The sequence below is a fragment of the Oryx dammah genome, unplaced genomic scaffold, assembly GCF_014754425.2.
Source record: "Oryx dammah isolate SB20612 unplaced genomic scaffold, SCBI_Odam_1.1 HiC_scaffold_17, whole genome shotgun sequence".
Lineage (NCBI taxonomy): Eukaryota > Metazoa > Chordata > Mammalia > Artiodactyla > Bovidae > Oryx > Oryx dammah.
This window is the reverse complement of record NW_024070201.1, coordinates 37,219,026-37,244,984: the sequence shown is the minus strand read 5'-3', so window position 1 is coordinate 37,244,984 and position 25,959 is coordinate 37,219,026. Positions and strand designations below refer to the sequence as shown.

At 37.6% G+C, this 25,959-nt stretch overlaps 1 protein-coding gene and 1 long non-coding RNA gene across 4 annotated transcripts in view; one reads left to right on the top strand and one right to left on the bottom strand.

Annotated features, from left to right (window-relative positions):
• Positions 1-25,959, top strand: part of PDE3B (phosphodiesterase 3B) — a 189,172-nt gene that overhangs the window by 117,187 nt on the left and 46,026 nt on the right. For all 3 annotated transcript variants that reach the window (XM_040258311.1, XM_040258310.1, XM_040258309.1), the window contains exons 3-5: positions 10,105-10,353; positions 13,118-13,260; positions 19,913-20,019. In XM_040258311.1, the coding sequence (XP_040114245.1) occupies positions 10,105-10,353; positions 13,118-13,260; positions 19,913-20,019 (499 nt within the window). The remainder of the gene's footprint in view (positions 1-10,104; positions 10,354-13,117; positions 13,261-19,912; positions 20,020-25,959) is intronic.
• On the bottom strand, positions 14,418-20,703 carry LOC120876425. The gene is made up of 2 exons (XR_005724170.1): positions 18,538-20,703; positions 14,418-18,465 (listed from the first exon to the last, which is right to left on the bottom strand). It is a non-coding gene; the product is annotated as an uncharacterized LOC120876425 (long non-coding RNA).

Genomic DNA, 25,959 nt, shown 5'->3' with positions numbered 1-25,959 from the left:
CTCTGTCTCTTCATCTTGTTTATATTGCTGAGTTTGGGGTGTCCTTTCTGTGTTCTGGCAGTTTGTGGAGTTCCCTTTATTGTGGAGTTTCCTCGCTGTGGGTGGGGTTGTACAGGTGGCTTGTCAACGTTTCCTGGTTAGGGAAGCTTGTGTCAGTGTTCTGGTGGGTTCTTCTCTCTGGAGTGCAATGAAGTGTTCAGTAATGAGTTATGAGATGTCAGTGGGTTTGGAGTGACTTTGGGCAGCCTGTATATTGAAGCTCGGGGCTGTGTTCCTCGAGAATTTGCATGGTATATCTTGCTCTGGAACTTGTTGGCCCTTGGGTGGTGCTTGGTTTCAGTGTAGGTATGGGGGCGTTTGATGAGCTCCTATCAATTAATGTTCCCTGGAGTCAGGAGTTCTCTGGTGTTCTCAGGGTTTGGACTTAAGCCTCCTGCTTCTGGTTTTCAGTCTTATTTTTACAGTAATCTCAAGACTTCTCCTTCTATACAGCACCATTGATAAAACATCTAGGTTAAAGATGAAAAGTTTCTCCACAGTGAGGAACACCCAGAGAGGTTCACACAGTTACATGGAGAAGAGAAGAGGGAGGAGGGAGTTAGAGGTGACCCAAATGAGATGAGGTGGAATCAATAGGAGAGAGCAAGCTAGCCAGTAATCACTTCCTTATGTGCACTCTACAACTGGACCTCTCAGAGATGTTCATGGAGTTATACAGAGAAGAGAAGAGGGAGGAAGGAGACAGAGGTGGCCAGGAGGATAAAAGGGGTAAATCAAAAGGAGAGAGACAGATCCAGCCAGTAATCAGTTCCCTAAGTGTTCTCCACCATCTGGACACACAGAAATTTACAGAGTTGGGTAGAGAAGAGAGGGGGTAGGGAGGAGACACAGGTGACCTGGTGGAGAAAAAGGAGAGTCCAAAGGGGGAGAGAGCAGTCAAGCCAGTAATCTTGCTCCCAAGTAAAAATGGGTACTGAAGATTGGGTTCTTAAAGGTACAAAATTGATAACAAACACCAAAAAGCAAAGATTAAAAATCTAGAGTAGAGTTTAGAATTTCAAAAATACAATATTAAAGAAAAAAAAAAGAAAAAAAATCACAAAAATTATAAAAATATATATATATATATATGAAGTTTGCTTTTTAAAAATGGGGTCTTTTTTTTGCAAAGTAATAGTAGGTTATAAAAGTGAAAATTAAAGGAGTAATAGAGGACTTAAAAATTTTTTAAAAAGAATGATCGTAAAAATATATCTAGGAATTTCTCTGGTGTTGTTGTGGGTATTGTGGGGTCAGTCCATTTTCGGATAGTTCCTTGGTCTGGCTTATATTTCTCGAGATCTAAGGGCCCCTTCCTATGTAGTTGGTACTAACGACAGGGCTTTAATCTATTGCACCTGGCACTTCCAAGGTGATTCCCTCTGTTTTGGCTTGTTCTGTTTGCTGGTCTCTTCAGTGTCTGATTTCCGCCCGGACACAAAGTGGGTGGTGGTGGACACTTTTTTTGGCCTCACTTGTTCAGTCGCGCTGTGGGGAGGGAGGGACGCTGCAAACAAATAACATTGGCGTGTGCTTGCAGTGCGTCAGCCACACTGGGCCTGCCCCCGCTCACAGGCGCGTGTACCCTCCTTGCTCACACTGCTCAGGCTCTAGGTTGCTCTGCTGGGAACCGTCCGAGGCCGGCCCTGGGCTGCATGCCCCTCCCAGGTCTAAGCCACTCAGGTTCAGGCACTCGGGTAGTCTCAGAGGTGCAGACTCGGTTGGGCCTGCATTTTGTGCCCTTCCCACCTCCGAGCAGCTCAGGTGATGAGGTGTTTGGTGAGTGCAGTCGCTGCGACTTATCGCCTCCCCCGTCCCTGCCACTCGGTTTTCTGGGTATACAACCAGCGCACCTTCTCAGGCGGATGTTGACCATCCAGAATCCCAAGAAGTCTTAGTTAGCAAAGAAGCCTGCTTACAGTTTTGTAGATAATGTCTCTCTGGGGCCGCGACTGCCCCCTTCTGGCTCTGGCTGCCTGTCACTGGAGGAGGATGGTCTGCAGCCGACTGACTATCTCTGTTCAGACCTTTGTTCTGTGCGCGGGCCTGGTGGTGTCTTAGCTTAGGGCTGGCTTTTCTCGTGGTAGTTATCCCACAGTCTGGTTTGCTAGTCCAAGTTAGTTCGCTCAGATTGCGCTCGGGGCATTCAGGCCAGATCCTTGGGCTTGTAATCTGTGGGTTTTAATTATTTATTTATTTATTTTTCCTCCCTGTTATGTTGCCCTCTGTGCTTCCAAGGCTCGCCACAGACTCGGCAGTGAGAGTGTTTCCTGGTGTTTGGAAACTTCTCTCTTTTTAAGACTTCCCTTCCCGGGACGGAGCTCCCTCCCTACCTCTTTTGTCTCTTTTTTTGTCTTTTATATTTTTTCCTACCTCCTTTCGAAGACAATGGGCTGCTTTTCTGGGTGCCTGATGTCCTCTGCCGGCATTCAGAAGTTGTTTTGTGGAATTTACTCACGTTTAAATGTTCTCTTGATGAATTTGTGGGGGAGAAAGTGGTCTCCCCGTCCTATTCCTCCGCTTCCTCCTCACCTTTGTCTTTTAAGTGACAAAATGTACATTTGTTTCAGGCCTTTACATTCTGTTTGTCAATTTGTCTCTCCTGATACCAGCCTTGTTATTTTAATTACTTTAACTTTATAATAGTGTAAGTTCTCTAGCTTTGTTATTCCTCAAAATTATCTTGGCTATTCTTTAATAAACTTGAAAATTTCCATATCCAAAAAAAATACTAGGATTTTGACTGAGATTTTATTGACTCTATAGATCACTATGAGACTGAGGCTTTCAATACATGAAAATGGTATATTCCTTCAGTTATCTGAGTCATCTTTTATCTTAATGATGTTTTCAGTGCAGGTGTCATGCATCTATTTTGTTAGACTTGTTCTTAGATGTTTAATTTTTAAAGTTGAAAAACGTAAAAGGTAGCAATTTTTAGAAATTCTATGTTCTTAACCATTTGTGCTGCCCCATGGGAGTTTACTTGATTTTTATATATTGACCCATGTATCCAGTGTCCTTGCTAAATTTACTTATTAATTCTCATAGCTTGTCTGAGGATCCTTTTAGAGGTTTTAGGGATATAATAATGTCATCAGTGAATAAAGACAGGCTTATTATTTCCAGTCATATGAGACTTTTCTTGCATAACTGTATAGTTTAGGGTCTCTAATGCAGTGTGGAATGGAAGTGGCACTAATAGATAGCCTTGTCCTCTTCATGACCTCAGGGGGAACATATCCAACATGCTCACCACTAACGTCTAATATAGGTACCCTTTAACAGATTAACGAAGTTCTATCCTAATCCCAGTTCAACAAAAACTTTTTTCTTCTAAGTCAGAAATGGGTCTAGAATTCTATCAGATGCTTTCTCTGTGTCTGTTGAGATGATCCCTGAATTTTCCCCCATTTTTTTCTATTAATGTGGTAAATTAATTATGGGCCTGTGTTGCACCATCCCTGGATTCCCAGAATAAAGCAAATTTGATTAAGAACTGTTTTCTTTTTAAAAATATATATATCACTGGATTTTATTTATTAATATTTTGAATTCATGCTTACATGACAGTTGGCCTTATGATTATTGTTTTTATCATGTTTTTGGCATAAAGGTTATACTGGCCTCATAAGATAACGTGGGAAATTCCCCCCACTTTTTTTCTATTATCTAAAAGAGTCTAGTAAGATGGGTTTCGTTTCTTCCTTTGGAAAAATACTCTGGTGAAGCTATCTCAGTTTGGAGCTTTTCTTATGGACAAGTTTTAAATTATTAAGTTTCTTAAAGTTTTAGGACTATTCAGGCTTTCTGTCTTTTCTTGTTTCTTTGGTTCATGGTGTTCTTCTCGGAACCCTTTGGTTTTGTTCCCTCCAGCATTGAGACTGCTGACAGCTTTATTTTACTTTCAAAATAGAAATCTTTTTGAGGATTTTTCTGTTTGGTTTCTCTATCTTTTGGGCCTCTGTTTACAAATTGGCAAATATCTCCAGAGGGGAAGGCAGCTCCAAATTCAGGCTTGCATCTTTGTTCTCTTCTTCTCTCTGGGATCTTGCTTGGAAGCATTTAAAGCTCTCTGTCTTTATAACCCTAAATTCCATATTTGGTCTCCCAGCCCCTTGAGACTATAAGAGAGCTCTATGCTATTTCCTAGCCTCTTAACTACTCTGCTTCTCATCTTCTCTGCCCTGTGTCAGTTATGAATCAGTAGCAAACTCCTTGAAAGGAGAAAGTAGCACAGAATATTGGTTTCAGTTCGCTTCAATCTCTTCTCTGCTGCTGCTAAATCTCTTCAGCCATGTCCAACTCTGTGCGACCCCATAGACGGCTGTTTTTTCAAGCCCTGGCTGCTTGACTGTGTTCTGATGCCCTGAAGTGGATACATGTCTGGTGTATTTTGGCTTTTCTAGATTAGTTGTTCTAGACAGTAGAGTTGGTCTGATACAAACTAGTCCCTCCCAGCTGAAAAATAGGTAAGCCTCTTAAGTCACTATGAACCTATTTCCTTATCTATAGATTTTGAATAATACCAGTTCCTCCAGAGGGGTGATTAAAATAATAATAATATGTGCCTGGTACATAGTAGCACAAAAATATAAGCTAATATTATATTAATTTCAATAATAATAAATACTAAGCATCTTTGAAATTATAGCATAAGTTAGGAGAAAACAAGTTTTCTCCTATAAAGGGCCATATCGCAAATATTTTAGCACTTGCAAGGACACACAGCCACCTGCTACTCCCCCTCCTCCACTCCCGCAATAACTGGTAAAATGTAGAATTTATTCTTGACTCTGTGTACAAAAACAAGAGTTTGCCAAATATAAGCTGATGAGAAATAAGAATTTAAGTTCAACTTTTAAAATTATAACAAATACTTTGACTATTCAGTTTGACAGGAAATGAATCAGGTGATGTCAGTCTCTTGCTCACTATGCTGCAATCTCATCCAAAATAAAAACTGAAGTCCTAATCACGGACTTAAAAGACCCTACACAATAAAGTCCCTTCCTTTCCTCCCTTTTAGTTCTCTGACTTCATGTACGCTTTCTTTTTCATTTACTCTGCCCCTGCTACACTGGCCTCCTTGTTATTCCTCAAACTAGCCAGACAGGCTTCTACCTCCGCAGGTTTACACGTGCTAGTCTGTGTGCCTGGAATGCTCTTTTCACACACATTTGTCAGGTTTTAACATCATAAGTAGTGCATTCTTTTCGGTGCATTCCTCCATCACTTCCTTCTTTTTCTTGCTGTATTTCTCTTTGACCTGCTCAAAATCTGTGACTTTCCATTGCCCATATTCCTTATCCTGGAATCTTATGTTCTCAAATATTGGTTTCAACATGCTTCTCCAACCTTATTTTGTGCTGCTCTTTTCTTTTTTTAAATATTTAACATATATATATATTATACATACATACACACACACACACACACACACACATCTGTGATAAGGTATCTTACAACCATCACCCAACAGCAAAAGGTAATGTAGACTTCCAACCTAGCCATAGACTGTGATGCTGGTAGGCTCTTCCTTTCTTCAAAACTGAATGAGTCTTGCCAACACCACCAAGGGCAAATTGATCTGGAACTCCATTCATATTAAGTGGTCAGGAAAGATGCTCATTCTCTACTAAGCATGAGACTCTCCTTCCCCAGGAAGGCAGGAGGTGGCCAGGTCTCCCCAACACTGGTGCCTGGCCCAGAAAGTGCTCTTTGTCCTGTGGCCTGGAGACTCCCTTTCCCGACTTTGCAGCAGATAGCCCAACCTGGGGAGTTCCTCAGTGGTGGCTGACTCTTTGCGGCCCCATAGATGGTAGCTCGCCAGGCTCCTCTGTCTATGGAGTTATCCAGGCCAAAATGCTGGAGTCGGTAGCCATGCCCTTTTCTAGGGGATCTTCCCAATCCAGGGATCAAATCAAACCCAGGTCTCTCAAATTGCAACTCCCACTGCTAGGCACCAGCCCTGGTGGAACCAGAAGGAAATCAAGCAGACTAAAAATACCACTGTGAATGCCCTGAAAATTAAATTTCATTAGAACTACAGCCTGAAAAAGCAGTGTAGGACATAGTACTAAATCTAAACAGAAAGATCACCCCCTACTATAAAAGATGTAAATAGGACCCAGAGTCTTCTAGCATAGTTACCAACATGTTGACAAGAATTTTGAAAATCACCTGTCATATCAAGAACCAGGAAACTTGCAACTTGAGTGAGAAAAGACAATCAATTATTAACACCAACATGAATCAGATTTGAAACTGACTAGGAATTTTAATAGATTTAAGGGACTAGACCTGATAGACAGAGTGCCTGATGAACTATGGATGGAGGTTTGTGACATTGTAGAGGAGACAGGAATCAAGACCATCCCCAAGAAAAAGAAATGCAAAAAAGCAAAATGGCTGTCTGAGGAGGCCTTACAGATAGCTGTGTAAAGAAGAGACGTGAAAAGCAAAGGAGAAACTGGAAGATATACCCATTTGAATGCAGAATTCCAAAGAACAGCAAGGAGAGATAAGAAAGCCTTCCTCAGCGAGTAATGCAAAGAAATAGAGGAAAACAATAGAATGGGAAAGACTAGAGATCTCTTCAAGAAAATTAGAGATACCAAGGGAACATTTCATGCAAAGATGGGCTCAATAAAGGACAGAAATGGTATGGACCTAACAGAAGCAGAAGATACTAAGAAGAGATGGCAAGAATACACAGAAAAACTGTACAAAAAGATCTTCATGACCCAGATAATCATGATGGTGTGATCACTCACACTAACCTAGAGCCAGACATCCTGGAATGTGAAGTCAAGTGGGCCTTAGGAAGCATCACTATGAACAAAGCTAGTGGAGGTGATGGAATTCCAGTTGAGCTATTTCAAATCCTAAAAGATGATGCTGTGAGAGTGCTGTACTCAATATATCAGCAAATTTGGAAAACTCTGCAGTGGCCCACAGGACTGGAAAAGGTCAGTTTCCATTCCAATCTCAAAGAAAGGCAATGCCAAAGAATGTTCAAACTACCATACAGTTGCACTCATTTCACACACTAGTAAAGTAGTGCTCAAAATTCTCCAAGCTAGGCTTCAGTAATACGTGAACCATGAACTTCCAGATTTTCAAGGCAGAGGAACCAGAGATCAATTTACCAACATCTGCTGGGTCATCAAAAAAGGAAGAGAGTTCCAGAAAAAACATCTACTTCTGCTTTATTGAATACTCAAAGTGTGTGGATCACAATAAACTGGAAAATTCTGAAAGAGATGTGAATACCAGAATACCTGACCTGCCTCTTGAGAAACCTGTATGCAGGTCAGGAAGCAACAGTTAGAACTGGACATGGAACAACAGTCTGGTTCCAAATAGGAAAAGGAGTACATCAAGGCTGTATATTGTCACCCTGCTTATGTAACTTCTATGCAGAGTACATCATGAGAAATGCTGGGCTGGATGAAGCACAAGCTGGAATCAAGATTGCCAGGAGAAATATCAATAACCTCAGATATGCAGATGACACCACCCTTATAGAAGAAAGTGAAGAAGAACTAAAGAGCCTCTATGAAAGTGAAAGAGGAGAGTGAAAAAGTTGGCTTAAAGCTCAACATTCAGAAAACAAAGAGTATGGCATCAGGTCTCATCATTTCATGGCAAATAGATGAGGAAACAGTGGAAACAGTGACAGACTTTATTTTTTTAGGCCCCAAAATTACTGCAGATGGTGACTGCAGCCATGAAATTAAAAGATGCTTACTCCTTGGAAGAAAAGTTACGACCAACCTAGATAGCATATTCAAAAGCAGAGACATTACTTTGTCAACAAAGATCTGTCTAGTCAATGCTCTGGTTTTTCCACTGGTCATGTATGGATGTGAGAGTTGAACGATAAAGAAAGCTGAGTGCCGAGGAATGGATAATTTTGCACTGTGGTGTTGGATAAGACTCTTGAGAGTCCCTTGGACTGTAAGGAGATCCAACCAGTCCATCCTAAAGCAGATCAGTCCTGGGTGTTCATTGGAAGAACTGATGCTGAAACTGAAACTCTAATATTTTGGCCACCTGATGTGAAGAGCTGACTCATTTGAAAAGACCCTAATGCTGGGAAAGATTGAGGGCAGGGGGAGAAGGGGACGACAGAGGATGAGATGGTTGGATGGCATCACCGACTCAATGGACATGGGTTTGGGTAGACTCTGGCAGTTGGTGATGGACAGGGAGGCCTGGCGTGCTGCGGTTGATGGGGTTGCAAAGAATCAGACACGACTGAGTGACTCAACTGAACTGAGGAATTTTAAAGTGGCCATCATAAAAATGTCTTAATAAGCAATTACAAATCTTTTGAAACAAGTAAATGAAATAGAAAATCTCAGGAAAAAAAGAAAGTAGAAGTTACCAAAAAAGGGGGGAGGAAGCTTATAGAGCTACAAAATGCAATAATGGAAATTGAAGCAAAATGAACAAAATCTTAAGGACCTGGAGGACAATAACAAAAGATCCAGCATTCATAATCATCAGTGTCTGAGAAGGAGAAGGAGTGAGTTTGAAAAAGTATCTGAAGAAATAATAGCTGAAAACTTCCCAAAATTTGCAAAAGATGTAATTCTGCAAATTCAAGAAGCTGAGCAGGGACTTCCTGGATGGTCCAGGGGCTAAAACACCGCACTCTAGTGCAGGGAGCCTGGGTTCAATCCCAGGTCAGGGAAATAGATCTGACATGCCACAACAAAGAGTTTGCATTCCGCAACCAAAGATACTGCATACTGAAACTAGGGCCCGGTGTAGCCCAATAAATAAATAAATATATTTTAAAAGCTGAGTGAATCTCAAATAGTATCAGTGTTCCCCACCCTCAAAACAAATCTTCTGTAAAATATATTAATTAAACTTTTGAAAATTAAAAGCAAAGAAAATATATTGGCAGCAGCCAGAGAGAAGTGACACACTGCCTATAAAGGAACACCCAAGTCAAATGACAACAAATTTCTTAGAGTGTGGGAAAACAAATACTGTTATATACAGTTTGTGGAAATACTGGTTTGACCAACATATGTAAGGGTAGTTTTATAGTGATTTTAACATGTTCATTTACTTTGCTTCAGTAGTTCAAGTTAATGGGAAGCTATCGATCAGAAATATGCTTAATTATCTACAGTGACATATTAAGAGAGGTGTTCGCTTATAAAAACTAGAAATAGCTGAGCTATGGCCCAATAATGGGGAATGTTTTAAAATAAAGTAATACAAAATAATGCTTAAGAAGAAAAAGAAAACAATTCCTCAAAGAGCAAATACATTATTAAGCTAATTATTGGTCTAACTTTCATAACACTTCTCAATTTAAAAATGTAGTCAGGATACATAACAGTGAACTCAACAGATACTTTGAATAATTATGAACTATAAACACACCCAAATGTAAATTCAAGGTACAATAAAACAACAGAAAGTGAAAGTGAAGTCGCTCAGTCGTGTCCGACTCTTTGCAACCCCATGGGCTGTAGCCTACCAGGCTCCTCCCTCCATGGGACTCTCTGGGCAAGAGTACTGGAGTGGGTTGCCATTTCCTTCTCCAAAACAACAGAAGTAACATTTAATTCACTATTCTGATCACCAGAGCACTGATTTCTATGGGTAATTGAGTTGAACATAATACATATGTATTTTTGAAAAGTAAAAATATATATATCAATGAAACATTTATAAATTTAAAAAAAAAGTATTTTCTGTCTGTTCTTCAGGACCCAGCCTCATGCTATTCCTTCCGTATTAACCATTCAGTTCAGTTTATCACTGTCTCCTTTATACTGATACCCCACGAGATATACTAATGAATAATGTAGAAAAAAATTAAAGTTCACAATATCTGTTACATACTTCAGCATCACAATTTTAAGGTTAGAATCATGCTGCTTATATCATTTGTGCTATGTCCAAATAAGTGAAAATTAATATTTAATAGGATTCAGTTACTTAAGCTATTGCTAGATGGACTTTAAAGTTTTTTTTTTTTTTAATTTTGTGTCTAACAAATATGTAATTTTATGTCTTGTTTTTTTTCTTTTCTAGATTTCTGGAGGTGGAAGTGGAGTTGATCTTTCAGTGCTAAATGAGGCTCGCAATATGGTGTCAGATCTTCTGGTTGACCCCACCCTTCCTCCACAAGTCATTGCTTCCCTACGGAGTATCAGTAGCTTGATGGGTGCTTTCTCAGGCTCCTGTAGGCCAAAGATTAATCCCCTCACACCATTTCCTGGATTTTATCCCTGCTCTGAGATAGAGGACCCAGCTGAGAAAGGAGATCGAAAACTTCACAAGGTCAAAATACAGTAATCAACCAGCCCTATTTATCATGTTTAATAATGTTTTTGAGTTAAAACTGCTCCTTTAAATCTTAGATAAAATAGAATTTCTTTTTAAAGGGCTTCGTTCCTTTATAATACATTGAGTTGCTTGGGACTTCAGAGGTAGTTATAATTTCAAATAGTTCAGTATGAAGCAAGCATTCAGTTTTCATTGTGAATAGTATTACTGTAATTAGCAGTTATAACTTCATTGGTAACAACTATTTTTTATTATCTTTAAGAAGCAGAGAACAGAAGGAAAATTTATTTTCAGGCTGTACAGCAAACTAGCAGTCAAATTGTGTCATTAATCTATTTTATTTTTTGGAAACCAGGATTTCTTTTTGGACCAATAAAAAAAAAGATCATTATAATAGTCATCTTATGAAATTCCATAGCATTATTTTAAACTGATTTTCATATTTTTTGGAACCCTCTACCTACCCACTGGAGATTATTGTTGCCCAATAGGCATTGATTTTTCCATCACTAGATATGGGATTGATTTTTCTTTAAATATCATTGGCCCAAAATAGGATTTCTTTTAGAAAATAATAAACACTATTCTAAATAGGTATACATTATGCATGTTCAGAGTGCTTTTAATTCTTTTATTTGGCTATCAATAGTCAAATTGATACCTTTACCTGTAGTTAATATCATAAAACTTTAAAAATAGAAATATTTTAGAGATTATTTTAACTACTTTGTTCTACTGGTTAAAGAAACTAAGAGAAGATGAAATCCCAGTCAGTTAATTTTCATTGTAATAGTGTATACAGAGTTTAGAAAAAGTTAAATATAGTTTTTGGAGACTGATCATCAATTCATTTTGTTAATTCTCAGCATTGTTATATAGAAATGTTGAAAAATTAAGTAAGCCTGATTAGGGCAAAATTTTGGTAATTATTGATCACAAATTTGGATCATTAGTTGTGATGCTTTTATTTTTAAAGTGTATAGAATAGCAGCTGCATTACTCAAAACCCAATGGTAGTTACACACATTTTTTTAAAGCACTCTTCCCATGAGAAAGAGGTTAATCACAGCATCAAATAGGGGTAGCAATAAATTCATCAATAAAATAATACATTTTGAGTTATTAATGATTTTCGTTTGGTATGTTGCTCTTCCTTTATATTTTCCATTGGCATTTGAGGTTTTAAAAAGTAATAATTCTTAAAACTGTTAGACATAAAAATTGCACTGAGGGAGTTCACTGGCAGCCTCTTGGTTAGAATTCCAGGCTTTCACCACTGTGGCCTGGGTTCAGTCCCTGGTTGGAGAACTGAGATCCTGCAAGCCATGCAGCCAGGCAAAGAGATTTTTAAAAATCACATTGTTATCAGTATTCTGTTTGTTACTATGTTTACTGTGTAGAAAAGTGTACTGGTACATTTTAGAAACATTTTAAACAAACAGGATGCCTAATTGCCTCATTTCCTGAACATTCTAGGTAATCAGGCTTATTTGAGTACTCCAGTTTACTGATAGGAATAAGTCATAGAACAATCAGGAAGTAACCCTTATTTCTTTTCTTTGTGTTCTTTTAACTTCTTACTTAAATTTCATATCTAATTTATCTCTGCTTTGGAATATAAAAAGCCTGGTGTTACTTAAAAGAGCAAAAGCGTTTATGAAAAAAGTAAAGAGACGAGACTTAGAAGAGATGATTTAAAGTAAATGTCTTATATGCGTGGTAAGAACTAAGAAAGATTATATGGACCTAAATTATAGTCAGAAAGGATGTTACATAAACAACTTTTTCAATGTAAATGTAATGACATGTTACATAAACAGCTTTTTCAATGTAAATGTAACTAACATTGAATCTTTATAAAATCAACATCCTTGGGAAAACTTAAATATAAGACATTTATCTCTCTGAGATGGTCTCATGTCTGCTTATAGGGGAAATTCATAAGAAGCAGAAACTGTTTTATGTCAATTTCACTAAACACCTATTCAGAGTGGTCAAAAATGGAATATTCTGGGTTAACATTTGGATTAACTGAGAATATTTTCAAAAATTAGGATAAATATTCTTCATGTGAAAGGTGTTCTGAATTTAATGTAGTCGTTAATTCAGAAGCTCAGAACCCTTCAGGTTAGCCTCTATGTACATTAGCATTGTAGTTAAAATACAAAAGCTTTAGGAAATAGGGCTCATCCTCGATCCTAAGCTTGGCCTCTAAAAGTAGTTTTTTCAGGGTACATCTTTTAAAATTGTCAGTTTCTTAGTTCTCATAAAACTATGAATAAAATGTACAAAAGAAAAAATTTTTGGTTAAACTATCAGGAATTCAGAAACCAGTTTTTAAATAGGAGAAAGGTAAATGAAAGAGCAGTATAGAATGTGATATTTGGAGTAAAACATACTCATTCTGCTTCTATACATGCTAAAAATGTACAGTTGATCCTTGAATGATATGGGTTTGAACTGTGTGGGCCCGCTTATGTGGAGTATCTTTTTCAGTAGTATTTACTGAAAAATACATCTGTGGTTGGTGGAATCCATGGATGGAGCATCTCAAATATGGAGGAAGAACATGTAGGGAGGGCCTGCTGTAAATGACACCTGGATATTCAACTGCATGAAGGATATTGGTGCCTCTAACTCCCAAGTTGTTCAAGGATTAGTTGTACTTTGTACTGATATTTTCATGTACCATCTTTAGCATCACATTTACAGCATGTTAAAGGGTAACAATTTTAACCACTGTTAAATTATTCAACAGGGGCTGAACAGTAGGAATAGTTTACCAACCCCGCATCTGAGGAGGAGCTCGGGAACCTCAGGTCTGCCATCTATCGACCAGACTTCTCCAAGGTGGGAACGCAATAATGGCAAACGACCTCACCAAGAATTTGGCATTTTAAGGTAAAGTCCCCAGAGCATTTTCAAGAAGCTTGAATCTCTTACAGCCACTTCGTTTCTGTGAATGAACTGTGAAATAATTCTGAAAGCCTAAAGGAACCCTGGAAGTGTTTTAGGTATAGGACAGCATGATTTGTAATGTGGCCTGGTAGAGAAACATCCTTAAAAAGAAGGTAATCTGCCTTCTCCACCCAAAACAGGCAAGCTGGATACAAAGCATGCTGGAGCCCTAAGAACATGAACCCAGGGAGGCAGTGTAAGAAAACGAGAATCAGTTTTAGATGGGACACTGGGAAGGCCATGGTAGAGGTGGCCAAATTGGAGGCAGTCATCATCCACTGCTGAGTTTTCTTGTTGGCCAATAGTTTCTGACTTGTGAAAGCAGGAGCACCCCACGGTTCACCCCAGATGCTGCCTCAGATGTGAGGTATAGGTAGCAGGACACTTTCAAGCCCTGTTCCTACTGGGGAACTAAGACTACTAATACATTCTGTATCCTGTTGAGGATTTACCTGAAACTAAGCAGTGCCTATCCTGCAAATAAGTGTGTCGGTAACTATAGCCAGGTGAGGCTGGGAGATAGCAGGACCCGAGATCTTCTGAATGTAAGCATATCCATTTACTCTGCAAACAAAGGATTCCATACTTTGCCTTTTAATGGCCAGGACAGATATTTATCTCCTGTGTGAGTTATAGGCATCTATGTAGTCAGTTATATAACCGTAGTTAATTAAATTGTGGGTGAAGTCGCTCAGTTATGTCCGACTCTTTGTAGTCAATGTAAATTTCCTGTTAAACCATTCTGTTAGGACTGACCTGAGCGTGTGTTGGTCTTTAATAACTTGATCTGTGTAGTTACACATTTGAAACAGTAGGTGGCAGTGTTGGATCAGAGCTATTTCTGTTCAACTTTGTATTAGCATTTTATATATGAAGTATGATCAGATAATTGTAATTTTCCAGATTCTTCTGTGATTTATTAATTTGAATCTTCTACAATACGTTCAACTAAACAAAACTCCATTTTTTTAAAAGAAAAACTGAGTGAAATGATATATAAAACAAGAATGGATTCAAGTGTGAAGAGAATGTTACAGGAAAATGAGCTTTCGTCCAAAGCTTGCCCAGAGCTTAAACATGATAATAGTTTTTGTTGCTGTTGTTTGGCGTTGTTTTTTTTTTTTTTTTTTTATAACGGAAGCAGGATATGACGAAATAAATGACGTTAGGAACTGAAAATACGACAGGTATTTCTTAACCCTGGGAGACATCATCTTGAGAATAGTTTTGAGTTTAAGAATGAATGATGAAAATGATTCTATTTTTTCATCTTTCCGTCACACTGACGTAACAGCAACGTTTTTAAAATTAAATGTCTGATACATTGAGTTAAGGTTATTTTTATCCTACTGCCTCCACATAATCAATAATAAAATAGAAACGTGGTCCAAGGAAAACTAATTTTTATATGAACATATCTCAGAATTAAAGGTAAATGCAGGCAGATTCAATATATTTCCTTAATATTCATTAGAACAAAATTATTATGCCTCATAAAAGATTTAGAACTCTAAAGGATAAAGTAGTTGGTGGTATTATGAAACATCTCCTTTAAAGAGGCAAGGTTAGAAGGAATTTTTCTAGTGTGCAGGAGCTGAAGCTGCTATGTAATGAATTTCTAAGTGTACTTTGAACATAGGGTAAAGGGGAATATGTGAAGCATTTACAAGCCTCTTCCTTTTGAAATTCAAGTCTCTGGATCAGTGCTGTCCAGTAGAAATGTCTGTCACGATGGGGATGTTTTATAGCTGTGCGTCCAGTTTGGTCGTCGCTAGGTACATGTGTCTATTGATCACTTGAAATGTGTCTATCATGACTAAGAAACTTAAAGTTGATTTGGTTTTAATTAGTTAAAATACAAAGAACCATACTCAGCTATCATACAGACCTAAATGGCAACCATATTAGACAGCCAGCATAGCTATAGATCTTTAATGTATGGTGACATTTTGTTTGGGAACCTTCAGGTTTTAGAAGCACAGAACTAACAGGCTTGTGACTGAACTCATGAGGCATTCGTTTCAAATTTATTCGAGTACTCCAGAATAGAGAGTACATTTCCTAGTTTTGATAGGAATGCAGCTGATTCTGATCATAAGCTTCTCTATGATTTTAAATGACCCTGCCCATGATTTCAAAATGATGTAAACATTGAACCTCTTGCTCCCTGAAACTATGTCTGAAACCTAATTTCCAGCTGCTTTTCCCTCTGTTACTATTATTCTGTCATTTCCTGGCACAGTGCTGGCTGTAATCCTCTAATTTTGTGGTTGCTTACAAAACTGATTTACCTAGAAAACCTTGGTGTTGTCTTTACATGCTGTTGCCTTAGTCTATAGATAACAGCTGTCACGTCTAATCTCCAAAGCTCTTTACCTCTCTATTCCCTTTTTCCTTTATCACTTTGCCTACATTATTTCATGCTTTCATTATTGCTTTTGTGGGCTGTTGAATTATCCTTCCCATTTCTAATATTCTTCACTACCCAATCCATCTCTACCTTCCACCAGAAATTGTCCTTAAACAAAATTTTGATTATATTGTTTTTTCTAGTCATTAAGTTTTTGAACCTTTATCGTGCCTGTAGAATACTGCCCCAATTCCTAGCCTGAGATTTGAAATTATGTTAATCCCTCATGACAAAGCTACACCCTTACTTAGAAAAATTAAACAGATAGATAAGCAATCTCGCAAAGAGGAGTAGAAAAATGGTTTGGGGAGCTCTCTACATGAAAATAACAGGCACATAAGTTTTGTTAGATTTTTCCTTAAAGAAGACACTTCCTTGAAGAGGAAACTTCCTTGAAGTCTTCTCATAAAACTTCAGTTTCACTGTGTTAGAAAATTAAGCTGAATTATACTTTTTAGCTGCCTTATTTGTGTAAAGTGTAAGATAGGACTTAATTTTGCTTTTTTTTTTTAATGCTTTGCCTGGAGAAAAAAAATGAAGTATTATAAACTTTGTGATAGGTATTACTAGGAAAAACATAAGAGGTAGTTCTAGTTGAACAGCCTCTGTGTTACCTACTCTTACCACTGTTCATCTGAGAGGACTTGAGATGTTAATTAAGGCCATTACTTTTTAACACTAGAATAACTCCAGTATCACTTTCATTTATCTGAAACTCCAGGCAAGTTAAACTGTTTGATATTCCCTCTGTTTGTGCACATGTGTGCCCTTCTACCTAGAATAGACCTCTCACCCTTACTTCTGTATGTCCTTAAAGACTGGGCTCAGATGTCACGCCTAAAGAGTAACACCCTGACACCCCTCCTTTGTTCTCTAAGGAATAGTAATCAGTTTCGCCTCTGAGTCTCCTTAACACGTTTTCTTTGCTCTTTCATGGAAATTTTCATTTCCTACCTGTTTTAGACATTACAGCCCTTCTGAGACCTACTGGACTACTGTGAAGAGTTTGGGATTACATTAAAACAGGTCTTTGAAGATGAACAGCTGCTTCCCAAGTATCCTGCAGGAGTATGCTATCCACATGACCCTGGATACTGGTTTCTGCTTCAGTTTCAGACCTAGGATGAAGTTTCGCTGGTCAGCAAATTCCAGCAAGGTTGAATTTATGTTTTGGGGGGTTAGCTGACAGTTGAATTATCCAGGCACAGCGTTAGTATCTAACGCTGTTAGTATCTAACGCTGTTAGTATCTAATGCACAGCGTTAGAGTTGAAAGCTTGGCTGAACTGCTGTCCATGGACTGCTGGGACCCAGACCCTCCCTGTGGACAGACAGTACAAATTCAGAGCTCACAGCTCATTTCCTTTGAACAGATTTTCCCTGGGGAAACACAGGCAAATCCCGTACCAAAACTTTGAGGGCTATCAGCTGTAGGTACAACACCAAAGAGGCTTGCCTTTAACCTATTCTGATTCATCGTTCATCACGGAAAGTGCTCTTTAATTAAACCTAATAACATTGCCTGGCAATAGTATGTCCCCTAAATAATGTACTTGGGAACCAGCTTCTCAATTATGTGTCTCATAATTTATTAGCGAATTATAATAAAGCCTGGACCCTATTTGAACTGCAGAGGTTCAAGACAGCTAACTGGTGTCATCCCACTCAGTTCTTAAGATAATGACTCTGCAAAATCTGGACACTGTACAGCCAACAAGTTTTTACAGCTACTTAAAAAATAATAATAATACATGAAGTGATATAAACCTTGTCAAGGTAATTTGCATTGATTGTCTTAGAAATCAGCTGTTAATATATAGCTTAACTCTATGACCATAACATTTGACATCTCTTGCAATGTAATTCTGACTTTAATCATCTTCTTGCCAACTATTAATAATCACTGGGACTTGTAGCCTATTTTGCCCTCTATTTTCTTCAGTATTGTTTTATATATCTCATTACGGTAAATATTTATCTGGTTCTAGGCAAAGAATTAATGGGATGCTTCTGGAACTGAGCTGAAAACCTGTAATTTGACCTATACTTCTCAATTCTAAACAACTAACCATTTTAATTACTAGAAGACACCCCCCTCCTCGCCCCCGTTCAGGTAGAAGACTAGGGAGGGTGCTTCAGGGCTCTTCTCTGAAGGAGAAAAACCTGTCTTTGTTTTGAATATTAATAAGGAAGTAGGTGTTGGTAGAGTACACAGATTGTTCTATTTGAATATTGCCCTGGGTGGCATTGCTACTCTTCTTTCCCCATCTCTCCCACTCCTTTTGAAGGCAATGAATATTCAAATACAAAGAATGATTGCACACTGGAGGGAGATGAGTTTATTGAATGTTATTATGAATATACTGCCTCTTTTTTAAACATTCAAACAAATTATTATTACTATTAGCTTGAGCAAAAAAATTACAGAATCTAGAGGCTAGATGTTATCTTAGAAAAGTTCTTTATTCTAAACCTCTAATTTTACAGATGGAGAAACACACAAAGATAACATCAGAATTGTCTTGTGGAAAGAGCATACACTTCAGTCAGAAAAATTTAAGAGTCAGAGAAATTTGAAGTTGAATTTTATCTCTGCCACTGTGAATTTTAGCTTAACAATACTAAGCCTCTCAAAGCCTCAGTTTTCTTATCTAATAACAAAGTTGTTCAGATGACTAAAAGAGATGAAGTATGCAAATTACCTAAAATAATGGATGATACATAATATTCAAAATAGTGCTATTATTTTTATAATTTTTTTTATTTTTTATTTTACTTTACAATTCTGTATTGGTTTTGCCATACATTGACATGATATTTTTATAATTTTTATTCACAAAAGTTTTTCTGTTGATAAATTGGTTGCCAACTGTTTTTACAAGCCTTCTGTTTGTTATCCAGAATTTTTTTTCTCATAAGATTATAAGACAAACTAGATTTCGAGAAAAAGGCCCAAAGAAAGCCTCAAAGCAGGAGTGAGCGAGAGTCCATTCACTCAGAACTGGAGAGAGAAAAGACCTGTTCTCTTGAAAAGTGAGAATAGCAACCTAAAGACAGGATCATTCATTTAATCCAGTAATGTCTCCTGAACACCTTTACCAGGCACTGACTGCTGTATCCATAACTGAATGAAGAGGTGTATCTTACGGTCCCTGAAAGGAATTCACAAGTTAGTGAGGCGTAAGCATCTGTTAACACTGAAACTGTAATATGGCATGGATATATATAACAGACATGGACAAAACCTCTAAGGTCACAGAAAAATAGATCTTCCTTGAGTAACGGGGTATGGGAGTACACAAAAAATGGAGTTGGAGGGAGGGGGAAGCTTACTGAGAACTCAGCCTATACTAACAAAACGTTGAGTGAAAAATAAAGACACGAGATTTGTTCTTAATCCTGTGGCAAAGTGCCCACATCAGGGTTGACTAACAGAAGAAAACAGGCTAGTGAATATCTAAGAAAGGAAGTACTATATGTATGGCCCTCGGCCAAGGGCTTTACAATATGTAATCTTAAAATGCATTTTATATATCAATTGGTATACTATGATTGCTCACCTATATTTAATTTCTTCATAAGAACCCTAAAATCTACAATAAATATTTCAGTTATAGGATATGACTGTGTTAATGGGTAATCAATTATCTGTGCAGAAGGGGAATGGAAGATAGTGAAAAACTGTATGTTTTAGTTCAGTAATTGTCAGTGAGGTCCCTGGACCACCTAAGCACTTGTCAGACATGCCAATCTGTGACCTTTCCCCAGACCTATTGAATCAGAAATCTTGGTGGTGGGAGTAGCAGTCTGTGTTACAAAGAGCCCTCCAGTGATACTGATAAACTGCTTCTTGCCAGGGTTCAGCAAATTACAGCCTGTGGATCTAATGAGGACCATACCTGTTTTTTTGTCAATAAAATTATATTAAAAAACATGATTTTACTCATTTGTTTATCATTGGTTATGGCCGTTTTTATACCGCAGTGGCAGAATTGAGTAATTGCAGAGACCTTATGGCCTGCAAAGTCCAAACTAGTTACTACTTGGTTCTTTACAGAAAAAATTTGCTCGTGCCTGCTTTACTCTGGATGTATAAGCAGATATTTGCTAATGAATTGAAGACCATAAGAAAAAAATGAATTTTTCATGTTTTTAAAAATCTTAACCTGTCATCTTTCCCTTTTAGTCAAGGATGCTATCTAAATGGGCCTTTTAGTTCAAATCTACTGACAGTTCCGAAGCAAAGGTCGTCATCTGTATCGTTAACTCACCATGTAGGTCTAAGAAGAGCTGGTAAGAAATCATTCTTTGTGACTTAAATATGGGAGGTCTCAAACTATATGGTAGTGCAAACTTTTCATTACCTATTAATAGCTGAGGATATATTTTCTCAGATACGAATAGAAACTATTCTTAGCTGAGAACAGGGTTTTCATTACCTATTCATAGATGAGTTGGTTGGATGGCATCACTGACTCAATGTACATGAGCTTGAGCAAACTCTGGGAGATAGTGAAGGACAGGAAAGTGTGGTGTGCTGCAGTTCATGGGGTCACAAAGAGTTGGACACGACTTAGCAAGTGGAGAACAACTTTCATAGCTAATTTTGAATACCATTTCATGTGTTCTAAGTTAACATAAAACTAAGCAGTTTGGGTTGGCTATTAGTTGACAGTTTGCTCGTTCATTTGTTAATTTTTGAACATATACTATGTATCAGGAACTTTGTTAGGCACTGAGGATTCAAGGATAAAATATAGAACTATTTAACCTGAATAGTTGTAGACAAAGAGCAAAGGAAAACCCTCAGTAAAGGGTATTCTTTTGTAGCATGGTGATTGTAGAAGGAGAAAAAAAAAAAATCTTAATATGAGAGTAGGAAAAATCCTGACTGTATCCTATATCCTAATAAAGCAAAGCAAAGTGAAAGCAAAGTCGCTCAGTTGTGTCCAACTCTTTTCGACCACGTGGACTGTAACCAGGCTCCTCCATCCATGGGATTTTATAGGCAAGAGTACTGGAGTGGGTTGCCATTTCCTTCTGCAGAGGATCTTCCCGACCCAGGAATCAAACCTGGGTCTCCCGCATTGTAGGCAGACGCTTTACCATTTGAGCCATCAGGGAAGATATAGCCTAATAAGCCACCCTTAATAGAATCTTGGGGTGGGGGCTGTTAATCGACATATTGTTAGTTTTAGGTGTACAACAAAATGATTTGATGTTTGTATGTACTATAAAATGATCACCATGAGTCTAGTTAACATCTGTCACCATAGTTAGTTTTTTTCTTGTGATGAGAACTTTCAAGATCTATTCTCTTAACTTTCAAATACACAATACAGTATTATTAACTATAGTCACCAAAGATGATGAAATGGCATATTTAAAGTATTGCAAAAACAAAAATTGCCAACCTGAAATTCTTTATCCAGTGAAGATATCCTTTAAAATTTAAGGTGAAATAACAAGTTTTTTTATACAAAAAAAGGTAAAATGTATTGCTTATAGATGTGCACTACTGAGATTTAGCAAAGAAAATTCTTTAGGTAGGAGGAAAGTGATCCAAATTGAAGCATGGATCTGCAGGAATGATTGAAAAGCACTGGTAAGCCTAAATATGTGGGTGCATGAAAATGACTCCCTGCAGTTTGCATAATGTATAAAGAAGTATATGGAAACAGTGGCATAAAGGGTAGGGAAAGGGGTACATTGGATGTACTAGCAGTGATTGAAAAGTACTAAAAAGTTCTATTTTAAAAGAAACTAATACTTCAAAGATGTACATTGTAATATCCAGTGTCACAGTCAAATAAAAAAAGTGTTAGTTGCTCAGTCGTGTCCAGCTGTTTGCTACCCCATGGACTGTAGCCCACCAGGCTCCTCTGTCCATGGAATTCTCCAAGCAAGGATACTGGAGTGGGTTGCCATGCCCTCCTCCAGGGGATCTTCCCGACCCAGGGATCAAACCTGGGTCTCCTGCATTGCAGACAGATTCTTTACCATCTGAGCCACCAGGGACAAAAATAGGAGCAAAAAACTAAACTGTTTCAGAATATTGGAAGTTAACAGAAGCCAGAGAACACACTAGAAATCATCTGTACAAGAGAAACTAAAACCAATACAGAATTGTAAAGTAAAAATTAAAAATAAATAAATTAATTAATTAAAAAAAAAAAGAGAAACTAACTACTGAACCTTGGTGAGGCATTGGGTTCTATGACAATTTAATTGAAAGCAGTTCCCAAACCCTCTCTCCCCAGCTCAGTGGTACTACAGCTAAAAGCCACTCGCTTTGCAGTCATTAGAGTCTGACCTCTTTAAAAACTGCATTAAAAGCAACAACAACCTGAGAGTACAGTAAATGTTTTGTCCAAACTCACTGGAAAACATCTTTGTTCCCAGGTTGTTGTGGATAATTCATTTGACTGAGAGCTCAGCTCTCCAAAAAAATAACAGCAACAAAAAACACCCACACCCTCTGCCAGCAACATTTTGAGTGGGTAAAGCTGTGATTTCAACTAAGGCAAACAAGAACTGATTGGAAATTTAAAAGGAAATCCTGGACACTAGATGACCACATGAAAGTGAGAAGCTCTGGCATATGCCTGAAGATCTGCTAGGCTGAGCACATTTTCAGGGCTGTGTACATGCTCAGGAAAGATTTGTGAAAGGAGTAGGCCCTGGCTGCTCCACTTGTAGCTGACCTTGAAGTGCTGCACAAGCAGGAAGTAAAAGTTAAAGCTGTTTTGTAAACTGCCTGGAAATTTGAAGTTGTAACTTTTCAAACATATTCCCATCAACAAATGACGACACATAGGCAAGACATTTAAAGAAATTTTCTGTCTCAACTAAATCATACTGACCCACGGGTGACTTCTAAGAAGTCAAGCATAAATCAAAGAGGAAAGGGGAAAAAAGGCATCAGAGCACTCGGTGGCTACACACCTCAGTGAAAAAAAACCTACATTATGAGTTCAGGAGATCACTCAATGAATAGTCAGAAATAAAATGAACAAACACAAAATAAGGCACATAAACCTTGAGGGTGGGAGAGATCTGATACTAGAATTGTTACAGTATAGTATCTAAATGTCCAGTTTTCAATTAAAAAAAATTTATGAAGCATGCAAAGAAACAGGATGAAAAACAGCCAACAGAATTTCCGTGAGTTAGCTTGGACTTTGGATTTAGCAATGGCTTTAAATTTGCTACCATTATATCTTTAAAGAACTTCAGGAAACCATATCTAAAGTAAGAAGAGTATGACAACAATATCTCACCAAAGAAAGAATATAAAGAATTAGAAATTATATGATAAAATTATAAAATAATTTAAATAATTATAAAATAGTCATCACTTCTACTCAATATTGGGTTAGAGGTTCTCCTCTGAGAAGTTTAGGTAAAAACAATGAAAGGAAGATGTAAAACTATTTGCAGACAACATCATCATATATTTATAAATCCTAAGAAATTCCTTAAAACCTATTACAACAAATAGACAAATTAATCAGTGTGGCAGTATATAAAATCTGTATGCAAAAATCAATTACATTTCTATATAGTAGCAATGAACAGTGCAAAACTGAAATTAAGAATTCCATTTAAAGTTAGCATCAAAGAGAATAAAATGCTTTGGGATAAATTTAGCAAAATAGTTCAAGACTTGTACACTGAAAACTATAAAATATTGTTGGAGTTAAAGAAGACCCTGATTTTGTTGTTGTTTGGTACTGTACAGCATGTGGGATCTTAGTTCCTCATCCAGAGACTGAACCTGTGCCCCCAGCAGTGGAGGTGTGGAGTCCTGTCAGGGAATTCCCAGGAAGACCCAGATAAATGGAAGGATATCCCATATTCATGGATCAGAAGACTTGGTGGTGTTAAGAGGACAATAGTCCTCAAATTGTTCTAAACTTAGTACAATCCTTAACAAAATCTGTGCTGGCTTCTTTGCAGACATTTGACAAGCTGATCCTAAAATTCATGTCAGAATTCAAGGTACTCAGAGTAGCCAAAACAATCTTTAGTAAAAAAGAAAAAAAAAATCGAGAGATTCATTCACACTTGTAAATTTAAACTTGCTACCAAGCTGTGGTTATCAAGGCACTGATTGACAGTGACGCTGGCATAAGGATATTCCAAATCAATGCAATAGAACTGAGAGTCCAGAAATAAACCATTACATGGTCAACTGATTTTCAGCCAGCGTGCCATGGTAATCCAATGGGGAAGGAATAGTGTTTTTAATAAATGATGCTGGAACACCTGGAGAGATACACATAGGAAAAAGAGTGAATTTGAACCATACCTGTCATCATACTCAAAAATTAACCTAAAATGCTCATAAACTCAAATGTAAGTATGAAACCATAAAACTCGTAGAAGAAAACATAAGAGAAAATCTTTGTGACTTTGGATATTCTTAGATATGACACCAAAAGTACAGTGCATGAATGAAAAAAATTGATAATAGGAATTCGTTAAAATTAAAAACATGTCCACTTCAAAAGACACCTAAAGAAAGTGAGAAGACAATCCATAAGATGGGAGAAAATATTTGCAAATTATAATTTGACAATGAACTTGTGTATTCACAATAGACAAAGATATCTTCAGTTCAGTTCAGTCGCTCAGGAATGTCTGACTCTTTGCAACCCCATTGGCTGCAGCATGCCAGGCTTCCCTGTCCATCACCAACTCTCAGAGCTTGCTCAAACTCATGTCCATTGAGTCGGTGATGCCATCGAACCATCTCATCCTCTGTCGTCCCCTTTTCCTCCCTCCTTTGATCTTTCTCAGCATCAGGGTCTTTTCCAGTGAGTCAGTTCTTCGCATGAGGTGGCCAGAGTCTTACAGAAGACATCTTACAACTCAGTAATAAAAACACAAATGATCTCACTAAAAAATTGGTGAAAGATTTGAATAGATGTTTCTCCAGAGGCGTTATACCAGTGGCCCTTACCCACATGAAAAGATACTCAGCATTATTAGTCATTAGGGAAATGCAAATCAAAACCACAATGAACCATGACTTCACACCCACTATGGTGTCTATAATTCTCAAGGCAGTATAACAAGAATTGGAAAAATGTTCAGAAGTAGGAACACTCATATATCACTGATGGGAAAGTAAAATGCTACAGTTACTTTGGAAGACAATTTGGCAGTTCAGTACTTGAATAGAGAAATAAAATTGTGCTATATTCATACATACAATTTTATATGTCATTCAAAATGAGTGAACATGTGAAATATCTTTTAAAAATGTTGAGTAAAGTAAGCAAGGCATAAAAGCATTTATACTGCCTGATTCCATTTACAAAGTTCAAAGAAAGTGCAAAACTAATCTAAATTGTTAAAGAGATATATATGTGGTACAAATATAAAGAAAGACAAGAAAAACAGTACCATAACGTCAAAGTAATGCTTTCCTTTAATGAAAGGACTGAGAATTAGATACTGGACATGGGTTTCTGATCTCTGGCCATGTTTTATATTTTAGCCTGAGTGGTGAGCATTCCTGTTATAACTTTTCTGTATGTTATATTTCACAGTTTAAAAGGTTTAGAATAAAAATGGTGAATCTGTATTGTAGAAAGTATTTCTTAAGGGTTGCTAAGGTATTTCAGTACCATTTTGTCCTCTCCTCAAAAGCTTTTCTACATTATATCAAATTTCTACCCTAAAATTAGTTTATCCTTTATTCTTCTCAGCCTGTTTGTCAGAGTTTTGGACACTCACTAGGAGAATCCCAGGGACGGCGGAGCCTCGTGGGCTGCTTGTCTATGGGGTCGCACAGAGTTGGACACGACTGAAACGACTTAGCAGCAGCAGCAGCAGTATAATTAAAGAAAAGAATGCTGAAAATTGGAACTTTAGTCTCCAGTTAATAACTAACATTATTTTGACGGGCAAGATAGCTCCCCTCTCTAGTCCTCAGTTTCTTCTTCTGAAACATTTAAGTGTTTGACCAGATGATTTATAAAAATCTTTTTTTCAGCCCTAACATGATATGAAATTATAGGAGCCTCTAAACAGGTCAATTTGATAGAACAGCAGTGGCAGCCCTGCATCTGTGAAATGAAAATGCTGTTTAATTCACAGGGTTATTATGAAGACTAAATAAAAGCACACACTTTGTATTTGTCAGGGTTTTCCAGAAAAACAGAACCAGCAGGATGTTTGTGCATGTGTATGGTCCCATACAGACATACATATATGTTGGAGAGG